Source organism: Poecilia reticulata, chromosome 8, assembly GCF_904066995.2.
Source record: "Poecilia reticulata chromosome 8, P_reticulata-male-v2, whole genome shotgun sequence".
NCBI classification, from domain to species: Eukaryota; Metazoa; Chordata; class Actinopteri; order Cyprinodontiformes; family Poeciliidae; genus Poecilia; species Poecilia reticulata.
Genome location: NC_088837.1, coordinates 508,191 through 521,023, shown reverse-complemented (window position 1 = coordinate 521,023; position 12,833 = coordinate 508,191). Strand labels below are relative to the sequence as shown.

The window sequence follows — 12,833 nt, the reverse complement described above, 5'->3', positions numbered from 1 at the left end:
CTTTATGTGACTGGTTTAAACAAACTACTGTAACACTATGATTTGGTGTGGTAGTTAAAATGAAGTTTACTGAAAGTTTCAAAATAAAAGTCTGCATATTCCTCACGTCAGTGCACCACCGTAGGCGGTGCAATAATACTCAGCTTTTTTTAACCTTTTTTGCTCAGGATAGTGAACTGCCTTGCGTAGCAAGGCAGTTCATTAACATTAGCACAAACATTATTTACTGAAATAAATATCAATAAATATCCTGAGAAATAAATATCAGGGAAGACAAAAAGCCATCTCATACGCTTCAAACAGTTTTTGCATCGGCCTTACGGATTTTGTAGGGGAAGGGGTCGTTCAGACTGCTTTTTTCATCAAATCTGACTTTGTGTTTACATCAGTCTTATTTAAAATAAGCATTCTAGCAATTTTTAGTAACTTTTTCCTGTCAGGTTAGTACATTTACATCAGTCATTCTTAAAATAAGCATTTTACCCATTTTTGCTTTGGTCTCTGGTTAGTATATGTACCTAAGTCTTTCTTAAAATGAGCATTTTAAGCTAAGACCCTGTTCCTCCTTCTACTGTAGACAACTCCTGCAGGTAAAAAAAATATTGTTACATCATATAACCCCTAAAGAACAATACTACTGATGCATTTTTGAAATAATAACTTTATATTTAGGGAAAATTACAATTGATCACAAAAAAAATTAAATTAAATCTTAAAAAAAAAAAGATTTAATTTAAAAATTACTGAGTTCTGCACACACCATATTTCTCTCATCAGTGCAATTACTGTGAATGACCTACAGATATGAATCACGGTACTATGGGAGACGACAAATAGCCCTCTCATACGCTTCAAACGGTTTTCGGATCGGCCTTACGGATCTTGAATGGGAAGGGGTCGTTCAGTGTGCTTGTTTTAGTGAAACTGGCTGGCTCAAACAGATAGAATTGTCTCCCCCTGTGTGTCTCTCTTACAGCTGGCACCCTGTGGCCTATTTACCATAGCAACCGAACATGGCAACAGCTCCTGGGTCAGATAGCAAACATTCTATGGCAAACATACAGTTAAAGCAGAGGGCTATTAATTAAGTGGTTTAACACAACCACTGTTAAACATTGGATTAGTGTGGCCATTTACAATGAAGCTTAATAAATTTTTCAAAATAAAAGCCTTGATCATTTTTACATACTGCAATTGCTCTACTGGTGATTTAAAAACTGGTGTTACCAAATTACTGTTACAGACTGGATTAGTGTAGCCATTGATCATGACGCTTACTGAAAATTTCAAAATAAAAGCTTTGGCCATTTTTACATCAAGCAATTGTTCTTTTGGGCCTTACATGACTGGTTTAAACAAACCACAGTTGCACATTGAATTAGCATAGTCATTAAAATGAAGCTAACTGAAAGTTTCAAAATAAAAGCCTGCATATTCCTCTCGTGTTAGTGCACCGCCGTAGGCAGTGCAATAATATTAGTGTTTTTTATGTTATTTATTTCTCAGGATAGTGATAGTGCGCAGCAAGGCAGTTTATTAGCATTAGTACAAAAGTTATCATTTCACTGTCTTTGACTAGTGCACTAGCATTTTTACCTAAAGTTAGCTTTTAGCTAATTTTCTCATTAATTAGACATGTTTAGTGTACTGAATGGAGTAGTAAAATTAAAACAACATGGTCCTGTTGCTCCACATGCTACTGCCAGCATTTAAGCTAACATTAGCATATTGGCAAATTTTAGCTCATGCATCAATTTTAACATAATGAATGGTACAACTACAGCTTAGTCAACATGCTTCTTCCTCTCCACAGTTAATTGACTACGTTGCAGCTTTCTTTAGCATTAATGCTAATTTTTAGCATAAAAACACTGGCTGAAAGCCGACGGGCACACTTTGGCATGCCCCTTTAAAATTTCTGCAGGAATTTTCTAGTTATAGTTATTTATTTTTCTTCCGTTACCGTTAATGCGGCTCGTACCGCTGCGTGCCCACCCACAAAAGTGGTATCAAAACGTGTGGCTCGATCCCGGCATTGGAGCTATTACTTTTATTGGGGATCGGAGTTACAACGGCGACGTAAAAAGCGAAAAACGAGCGAAATTTCCAACTGCCGAAACCTAGAGTATAACTGAAACCAACTGCCGCTTTTTTAGAGTGAGAAACAGGGTGGAATTTTGACCCAAAAATAATTTTGAAATCGCTCTCATGGCCGCAAAACTTGTGCTATTGGTATGAAAGTTGGTCAGGAAATAGCACCGCATGTCTGCTCCGGTAAAATGTTTTCGAAATTTCTCTAGGGTTTACGGTTTTCTGTCCAGGTGCTTCAGAGTAAAGTGACGGGACATGACCAACTGACGCTCCCCCTCAGTGTTTAATATAGGTTTTTGAAAAATTACTGAGCTCTGCACACACCATATTTCTCTCATCACTGCAATTACTGTGAATGACCTACAGATATGAATCACAGGACTATCAGAGACGACAAGTAGCCCTCTCATACGCTTCAAACGGTTTTCTGATCGGCATAACGGTTCCTGAACTGGAAGGGGTCGTACAGACTGCTTTTTTCATTAAAAGTGACTGGGTGTTCTCAAAGTTGCATGAAGTGTCTCTCACACACACACAGCAGTTGGCAGAGGCTTGATCGCTATGGCAACTGCTGGTTTGGCCTACAAGGTCTCTGTAGTTCTAAACATGGTGGAACACCTTAATACAGAGGGCAGAGCAGAAGGTCAGAACTACAACATGGCGGATCATTCAGTTATTACAGAGGAGGGCTGAGCTGGAATGTAGAGCTACTTGCTGTTTTGGGCATTATATTGGTGGATTAACCAAACCACTGTTACACATTGGATTAGTGTGTCTATTTAAAATGAAGCTTACTGAAAATTTCAAAATAAAAGCCCTGACATTTTTCACATCAGGTTATTGGTTTTTTGGGCTTTATGGGACTGGTTTAAACAAACCAGAGTTGCACATTGAATTAGCGTGGTCATTAAAATGAAGCTTACGGATACTTTCAAAATAAAAGCCTGCATACTCCTCTTACGTCAGTGCACCGCCGAAGGCGGTGCAATAATATGTAGTTTTTTTAAACCTTATATAGCTGGACTGTTACACATTGGATTAACATGGCCATAAATCCAATGTGAAACAAAAATTAAGCTTACTGAAAGTTTCAAAATAAAAGTCTTCATATTTCTCTCGTGTTAGTGCACCGCCGTAGGCGGTGCAATAATATTAGCTTTTTTATGTTATTTATTTCTCAGGATAGTGAACTGCCTTGCGCAGCAAGGCAGTGCATTAGCATTAGCACAAACATTAGCATTTGAGCCCCCTTGACTATATGCTTCACACGGTTTTCGGATCACTCTAAAAGATCCTGAATAGGAAGGAGATGTTTGGACTGCTTTGTTCAGATAAATTAAGTGCTTCAAACAGTTAGAATCTGTTTCTCTCTTTGTGTCTCACTCACACGATAGTTGAGCTGCTCTTTAGAATTACAATGAATGAAGTTCAGAACTACTCTCAAATAGCACATAGGGATGAGCTGGCATTTAGACCTACTTGCTGTTTTGGGCATTATATAGCTGGACTGTTACACGTTGGAATAATGTGGCCATTAATCCAATGTGTAACAAAAGTGAAGCTTACTGAAAATTTCAAAATAAAAGCCTTGACATTTTTCACATCAGGTATTTCCTCATTTGTGCTTTATGTGACTGGTTTAAACAAACTACTGTTACACATTGAATTGGTGTGGTAGTTAAAAAGAAGCTAACTGAAAGTTTCAAAATAAAAGTCTGCATATTCCTCACGTGTTAGTGCACCGCCGTAGGCGGTGCAATAATATTAGCTTTTTTTATGTTATTTACTTCTCAGGATAGTGAACTGCCTTGCGCAGCAAGGCAGTTCATTAGCATTTGTACAAAAGTTAGCATTTCACTGTCTTTGACTAGTGCACTAGCACTTTTACCTAAAGTTAGCTATTAGCTAATTTTCTCATTAATTAGACATGTTTAGTATACTGAATGGAGTAGTAAAATTAAAACAACATGGTCCTTTTGCTCCACATGCTACTGCCAGCATTTAAGCTAACATTAGCATATTGGCTAATTTTAGCTTATGCATCAATTTTAACATAATGAATGGTACAAGTCAACATGCTTCTGCCTCTCCACAGGTTATTGGCTACGTTGCAGCTTTCTTTAGCATTAATGCTAATTTTTAGCATCATAACGCTGCGTCAAAGCCGACGGGCACACTTTGGCATGCCCCTTTAAAATTTCTGCAGGAATTTTCTAGTTTCAGTGTTATTCTCCTTCAAGATACATTTACCTAACGCTAGAATAAATGAAATGTACATTATGCAGCAAAGGAAATTAGAAGATCGGACATATATCCATTATGGAGATGATCGGTTTTGGACGGGCGATGTGCCCCGTATTGCATAAGCGATACTGAAGAATGACTGATATCATTAGCGATAAAGGGAAAAGCTTTTTAGTTATCTTGTTTTGCTAGCAAAGTCGTTAGCTAGCAGTTAGCTAATAGCACATCAACAACAGCCTAATGTCTGTATGATAAAAATACTGTATCGATAGATAAGAACAGTTTCTCCTCACCTGGCTGTCTCCTCCCGCTCAGTAGTTCTTCAGAGAAAGGCAGAGGCCTGTCAGTGTCTGTTGTATTTCATTACCTCTCTGCTTAAACCGCGACTCCGTGCTGAAGCAGAAACGATACGTTCAACGATTTCCGTCATCTGACAAGTAGCAAGTCTACTCCACTTTATTCACGTTTTTTATTTATTTACCAAAAGCTGTTCTGTAATCTGGAATGTTCACTACGTTGAGCATCGCAGTTAGCCGCTTTATCTCACTGCGCGAGAGGCAACTGCGTCATGCGTCACGGGCAACAGGTCAAAGGTGACCGGCTTATTATGTTGTACAAAAAAAACCCCAACAAAAATATATATATAATTTTAGTACATGTTATTATGTGTCAGAAAATAATAATAATAATAATAAGAATAAGAATAATAATAATGCCAAAAAAGATAAATAATAAATTAACCAAAAGGGCACTTGGGAGCAAGGAGCAAAAGGGGCAGGTGCTCAAGCACCCCTAGCCCCCCCTCTGCACGTGCCTGATGTTTCTGTTTGAGTGCTGTACCGTTTTCCTGCCACATCATGCTGAGTTGTCTAATTTGTAAAAACGCTAAAAAGAAAACTGTCCTCTAGAGTTACTTAGAAGAGAAAACAGTACTTAGGCTGCATTCTGTGAGTTTCATCTACAGTGTTTACTACAAACTACTACATTTATAAACCTGACTAAACAGCCAGGCTTATAAACCAATCAACGTTGTCTATATAGTTCAACTGGCACACATTTCTTTAAAAGGGCAGAATCCTTAAAAAGGAGTCCATCCTTTTAGAGCTTTGGGTTTTACAGCTCCGAACGTCTCACTGGAGAGACTGACTGTTTTTGTACCAGCATATTTCAGCCTGAAAATCATGTAATGTGGCCTTGACCTCTGACCTCTGGCTTCATATTTCTGCTTCATGTGGGCTTCCTAACCTAGAAATCCTTCAGACATGTTCATCCACGAAGCACTGCAGCATTCTGGTCCTGGGTTCCAATCCCACCCTGGCTTCTTTCTGCTTCAGGTGTGGGTTCTCTCTGGGTACAGTTAACTAGACATAGATAAATGTCTAAATGCAAATTATCATTGTACAAACAAATGAACAATCTGCCAAAAAATAGACTTTTTATCTCAGAAAGATTTGGTAAACAAACGTACTGGGACAAAAAGGACAGTAGGAAGGTACAGCTCACATCACTAAAAGTTGCTCTGTTGAGCAGGACAACTCCTGATTGTCCGAACCGTGGAAAGCAAACAGGACTTCAAACTTCAGATTGTCAATGTTAGAACACAAAAACCAACACCAGTGATGGAGAAACTAGAAGGCAACAACCTCTTCTGCTATGGAGGCTGCATGGGATTAAAAGCTGCAGCTGACTCTCAGTGTCAGATTACTTTGTGAAAGTCAGCTGCAGCATACAGATCTATGAGTGCGGTGCTCCTTTAAATGAAAGTGTGTACAGCAGTGTTTTGAAATCCCCCTTGTGTATTAAATATCAGGTGCTGTACAGTCAACCTCGTGACTGTCTGTCTTGTTTTGAAACCTGATCATCATATCCTGACTCGTACTTATATGTCCCAGTTTTGCAATCCACCTTGTTTATTGCTTCTACACATGATCACAACAAACAGCCAACCAATAGCAGGACGACCTCCGTCACAGTCCATCCTAATCTGCCAGAGCTGTTCATCAGAAAAATAGTTTTTAAACTTCAACCATTTTTTTCAGACTGGATATGTGAAATAAAAAAATCTTTATTATTTAATCTTTAATATTTAATCTTGAAAAATGGTTTAATCTTGAACTGCATATCTTTTCTTTCTTTCTTTTTCTATTTTAAATGTGTTCTTTCAGGCAGTATGTTGTCTGAGTCACAGTAAGGCCCAACAGATTTATGATCTGTTGGGCCTTACTGATTTTTGCCATATATATATATATATATATATATATATATATATATATATATATATATATATATATATATATATATATATATATATATATATATATATATATACACCAACCGGACATTGTGGTGGTGGATAAAGAACAGAGGAAAGCCGTTGTGGTGGATGTAGCAATACCAAGTGACTACAACATCAGGAAAAAGGAGCATGAGAAATTGGAGAAATACCAGGGCCTCAGGGAGGAACTGGAAAAGACCTGGAAGGTGAAGACCACAGTGGTGACTGTGGTCATCGGGGCCCTCGGGGCAGTCACCCCCAAACTGGAGCAGTGGCTCAAACAGATCCCAGGAACAACATCAGACATCTCAGTCCAGAAATGTGCAGTTCTAGGCACAGCCAAGATACTGCGCAGAACCCTCAAGCTCCCAGGCCTCTGGTAGAGGACCCGAGCTCAGAGGATGAAACAGACCACCCGCGGAGGGTGAGAAGGGAATTTTAAATTTTTTTTATATATATATATGGTACTTTGGTAACACTTTATTTGAAGGAGTGTGCATGACTGACATGACATAAAACCTGTCATGAACATTAAGGAACGTTCATAAATGTTCATAATTATTGTCATGAAGTAAATAATTACACTTTTAACACAAAGTTGACACTTTTAATAGACATTTCATGCAAGTTTTAATGGAACGTTGCATTAAAAGAGTCATTATTTACTGAATAATGCCAAGTTGACAATTTTAATGGACTCAAATGAAACTTTTAGTACAACTCTGCATTATTTACATAATTTCCCTTCATGATAACAGTTGTAAACATTTAGAAAGACCCATTCATGTTCATAACAGGTGTTATATTATGGTTATGACAGTGTAATGTCAGAGGTGTCCACTCTCTGGACACCTCTGTCCCCTTCTAGGCCTGCCCCAGATGTTCTGACACTCATCACTCCTCTGCTGTTCTTTAGAGAACTAATGTTGACAGAAGTGATGAATCCTCTGATGAAAATCAGCCACTGGGCCTCGACCTGGAACTCCAGTGGCAGGATCTAATGGACATCCTGGAGCCTGAGGTAACAAATAGAGTTAGAAGGGATGCAAATGCATGTGATGGACAAAAAAATAATAATTAAAATATACAAGGCATGAAATCTCTGAAAGCATATTAGATACAGATGAAATGAGATGAAACTGTAATCTTTTATCTGCAGATCATAGATGTTGAAATGATGACCTGTTCAAACCACAGCCCTGACTCAAGAACACCTGCGACTGCACCAGGTGATGGGTCTGAAGCTCCGCCCCCATGTTCCAGCACCCGTCCCGGGTCAGAGCCTCTCACAGGGACCTACTGGCAGCAGGGTGAGCTTCACGGGGCAAAGGAAAACTCAACTTTGGATTGAATTCTGATTGTTTCAGATGAAAGTGGATCAAATTGTTCATTAGCTGAAAACTAAAAAATACAAAAGGAGCAGAGATTTAAAATATATCATGAATTCAAATACAGCTTTTTATTATTATTCAAAGATAACTTTTCTTCCTAAAACTTCCTGTTTGTTTTTAGATCTGTTTGGGACTGCTAATCAGCTGCAACAGGAGCCAGTTCTGCTTCCATTGACTCCCAGTGATGAGCTGGATGAGGATGGTTCAGTGATCAACACAGGTTTCACTTTGGAGAACTCCAGGATGGAGTCCTGGACAATTCCTTCAAACTACACTGACCTGCTGGATGAAAATCCTGGCGGAGATAACGTGGTAGTCTTCAGCATGAACCTGTTCACTCAAGACATTTCTCCCTTCAGCTCAGACTCTCCTTCATATGACCGGAAAACTCCTATTGTCAGCCAAGCGTCCGGAGGGAATGATCTGGACCAGGACTTTGGACAAACATCGTCCAGTTCCTTTGTGTTGGCTGAGGAAGGTGCAGACGGTTTTCCTGGCCACATCAGTGACCTGTTGGAGGATTTGAACATTTTGGAAGACATTCAGTTGTTGGATGGACAACTGGAGGAAGGATTCAGTCCTGAGCTGGAAGCCAGATCTAAAGAGGAAGAGCAGCTACACTGTGAGGGAGTCCATCAGGGGGCTGGAGGGAGAGGTAACCGGATGGAAGATCAGGAGCAGCCCAGCAGACTGGGAGGTATTTCACTATAAAGAGTCCACTGGCTTTAGGAGCAGAATTATTAATAAATCATTTTGAAATAATGTCACATTTGTTTTTTGCCATCCAGCTAAAATAAATAATTCTGTCAGAAAAGTGCAATAACCCAGAAAGATCCGTGACACCAATACGTTTTGAAGCATCTTGGCTTTCTAGCAACTGATTATTTAATTTGGTACTTCGCAAAAGTTCCTAACATGTAGAAGATTGTGAGAAACTTTATTCTCCATGCGACCCCACAGATTACATGTCAGCTTTACTTTTGCTAGGCCATTCTAAACACTTATATTTCCTTGTGATGTCAATGTTTTTCCTGAATTGGATGAAGACTTGGCTTGATCAAGCTAAATTCTCACTTCAGCATCAGCTTTCCAGCAGATACCTAAAGGTCATGGGTCAAACTGACTGGTGTCAGAAACCAATCAGATTTCACCTGGACTAAAACCTCAGCTTCCTTTAGTGGAGCTGTGGAGTCTTTGGTTGTCTCTGATCATTTTCTGTTGGCCATACTTTACATTTCCACATTTTTACATGAATTTTAGAGACACACCTAGGTACACGTAAAGTATTTATACAGTAAACCTCTACTTTGACTAACCCCTGCTCCCCACACTGAGTCTGTTCGTCCTCTACCAGACACCTGGGAGTTTGAGCCGCTGCTGCAGTGTGTGCTGCTGGCTGAACTCTTGATATTTCTCTCCTCTCTCCTGTTGTTTTTTTCTTGCTGTTTCCATGGTTTCCTGTCCTCACCATGTTGTCCCATTGAACCACATAAATTCTGTGGCCTTATATTTTTAAACTGATCTAAATGTTGGGCATCAGTGAAGATTATTCTCAAACAGTGTTAAATTTTGCTTAACGTTCCACTATCCAGACAAGCTAGCACTGCATAGTTCATATAACACATCCAGTAAAGAGTGTCGTAATGAAATACTGACCCGTCCATCTATCCTACCTTGACGAGCTGCGGTCCTGCCTGTTGACCATCAGACCAAAAATAAATAAATAATATAGACCATATGTAAAGTGTAAACTCAAAAAGATCAAAAAGGTGCTTCAAAACGAACTAATGCAGCTGGGTTATTGCAGCATTTATTCATTTATTAATTCTCTGAGCAGATTGATTTGGCAGGACAATAGGTGTAGTATTTAGAGGAAAAATGGTTTTAATGACTTCTAATGCGCACATTTTAAAGCTGACTTTAGATCTGGGTGGGTAGACTCTGAAGATCTGCTCTAGATTATTTTTTAACAACTTTCATGAAATCAGAGGCAATGTCACAAACATTCAGACTTTGAAGCTGTTTTGATCTTTCCTGTTGCATCCTCCTAGATGTCTGGGCGGAGGCGGAGACGGACTCAGACTCTGGCCTGTCTCTGGACTTCATCCACAGCCCTTCTTCCTTCTCTTCTCCTATTGTTTCTGAAGGCTCAGCAGATGATTCTTCATCCTGTGCGTCGGCTGTGGAGAATGTGTTTTCTGACGAGGTGGACAGCAGCGATGAGGACGGCTCAGCTGGATCCCATTTAGAAGTGGAGGTGACCATTAAGCAGGAGGAGGAGGAGATGGGAGCGGTTGGAGGACATGGCATACCACGGTTCCCTGCTAACCATGAAGATTCCAAACTGTTTCCAGGCTTTTCCTGGGTGGAACACATAGGCCATGATCACACCTACTACAACCCGCCCCTGTCCACGCTGTCCTCTCCAGCTCCTGGGACGATGTCCAAGCCGTGCCGCCATTCCTCCTCCAGCCTGGCTCCAGAAACTAAAGCCTGGAGCCGAGACGAGAAGCGAGCCCGGGCCCTCAGGATCCCTTTCTCCTACCAGCTGATTGTTAACTTGCCAGTAGAGGAGTTTAACCACCTGCTGAGTAGCGGCCAGCTCAGCCAGCAGCAGCTGACCCTCATCAGGGACATCCGGCGGCGTGGAAAGAACAAGATAGCTGCTCAGAACTGCAGGAAGAGGAAACTAGACGTTCTGCTAGCGTTGGAGGAAGACTTGAAGGCCCTGAGACTCCATCGCTTAGAGCTGCTGCAGGAGAAGAGGAACAGCCACAGGCGCCTGCAGGACATGAAGAGCAGATTTGGGAAGTTGTACCAGGAAATCTTCTCCCAGCTGGCGGATGACAACGGCAGGCCGCTGGACGCCACAGAGTACACCCTTCGTTTTGGACGTGATGATACAGTTACTGTGGCGTCGGTCAAAGTCAGTCAAAACAGCAAAAAACACAGAGGCGTGAAGAAGAGGAGGAGCTGAATAAGAACTGATCAGGTTGGAACGGGCAGGATGAGCTTCCAACAAGAACCCAGCATGAAAGCATGAAACACCGACCCTCCCGACCTCTGGATGACCTCAACTGGAAGGTTCTGTACATAACAGATGTAAACCAAGGCTTCTAAAATTTTCCATTTCAAAATTTCATGCTTTTCCAGACTCAGTTTCTTGTAATTTTTAACAAGATTATAGAAACCTGAGTATAAAACATGTCTATTTTCTCCTCCTGAAGGAACAGAGCTAAATCTGGCTTCTGCTCATTAAGAAGTCTTTTCACTGTTTTTGGTATTTGGACAAACTGAGATCAATTCATATCTTTGGTACTTAGAAAATCTGTGAAATGGATTATTCTTGAACAGATACAAATCTGCTACATCAGTTTGTAGCAAATAATATCTCAATAATTTAGGGTTAAAACTAAAATTATTCAGACTGAAGAATGATAATTCTGATGTTCTGCATGTGCATCTTTGCTTCTTAGTGTAACGATTTCATACACAAGAAGAAGACATGCTGCCTTATGGAAAACAGAGAATCCCAGAGCTCCTGCTGGTCAGCAAGCAGCGGACCACAGGTGGACATCACAGCGTAATAAAGAGAAGCACCATCTTGTAAAGACCCAAAAGGTGTAAAGTTCCCAGTGCAGCATGGCTGTCTCACCTTCAGCACAAAGACTGAAACTATGGAAGATGGAAAAGAACTTGAAATTGTGTAACCTTTGTTGTATTATACTTTTATCCAGGATGTTGATTTTACATGTATTAATTCTATGTAAAGAATAATGCATTAATGTATTCAGAAGTGATGGTTGGATCTCTTCTGCAGTGATCTGCAAGAAAATAATCCTGACACGAAAAGAAATGTGTTCATACAAAGTCTGAAGTCATTTGTGGTAAACAGAAAATCCAAATATACTTCATCAGGTATAACGCTCCAGTCTGTCTGTTCCTTCAACCTGTGCTAGATGCAGACTCTAAATTTTGACTAGAACACTGTGCTATATTTTACCAGAACAAATGATAATCCAGATGACCAAAATTAGAAACATTAGTCAGAAAATATAACTTTGCACTGATATAATACCATCTACTGGCAGTAAGATTAAGTTTCCGCTGGTGGCTTCACTCTTCTGTTAAATTCCACTCAGAGCTCCTTGTTAGATCAGCTGCTCTCAGGTGTCTTGAAGTCTCCTCCACTGCAAGAGGACGTCTTGATTAGCGACATAAAAACTTCAATTCTCTTGGCAGCAGTTTCTCTTAATGTGGGTTCTTTGTGATGCAAACCAAAGAACTGGTTGATATTGGGGCAATTGTCGCTGATTTCAAGCACATCTCCCTCTTTCATAGCAGTGTTCATTTGTGCAGTGAATGACCACTATCATCCATGAACCAAGTGGCAGATGCAGAAAACAGAAAAGGACTCAAACAGCAGCCTGCAGTCTCCCAGTTCTGCAGTCCTTTACTGAGAGGATAGACTTTAAGATACTGTTAGTTTATAAATCACTGAGCAGTTTAGCACAACACATTCAAGATTTGCTGTTGTATCAACCTTCCAGACCTCTCAGGTCTTCTGGTTCTGTTCTGCATCCAGAACATGGACATGAAGAAGCAGCATTCTATGCACCACAAATCTGGATAAAATTTCCGTTAAACTGCAAAACAGCTGAAACACTGAATTCCTTTAAATCTAAAGTAAAACCTCAACCTGGTTAGAGTTGCACCAGAATATTCCAGAAATTAAGCGAAGGGAATCAAATACAGAAGTGATCAAAGACACAGCAATAGTTTCAGTTAAAGTATTGCCTCAAATGGAAATGAATGAAGGCCAGCCCAATCAT

General features: G+C 40.1%; 1 protein-coding gene across 4 annotated transcripts in view; it reads left to right on the top strand.

Annotated features, from left to right (window-relative positions):
• The window catches only part of LOC103468221 (PRA1 family protein 2-like), a 63,502-nt gene extending 51,570 nt beyond the window's left edge, over positions 1–11,932 (top strand). The window contains exons 4-8 of one of the 4 annotated variants that reach the window (XR_014088453.1): positions 7,527–7,631; positions 7,770–7,920; positions 8,123–8,698; positions 10,053–11,085; positions 11,478–11,932. Coding sequence is in view for 2 of the 4 variants with exons in the window: in XM_081609558.1 (XP_081465684.1) it covers positions 7,527–7,631; positions 7,770–7,920; positions 8,123–8,698; positions 10,053–10,978 (1,758 nt within the window). In the remaining 2 variants the exon portion in view is untranslated. Of the gene's footprint in view, positions 1–7,526; positions 7,632–7,769; positions 7,921–8,122; positions 8,699–10,052 lie in introns of all 4 variants that reach the window. The other 3 variants (XR_014088452.1, XM_081609558.1, XM_081609559.1) reach the window with 3 other exon arrangements.
• The last annotated feature ends 901 nt before the right edge of the window (positions 11,933–12,833 follow it).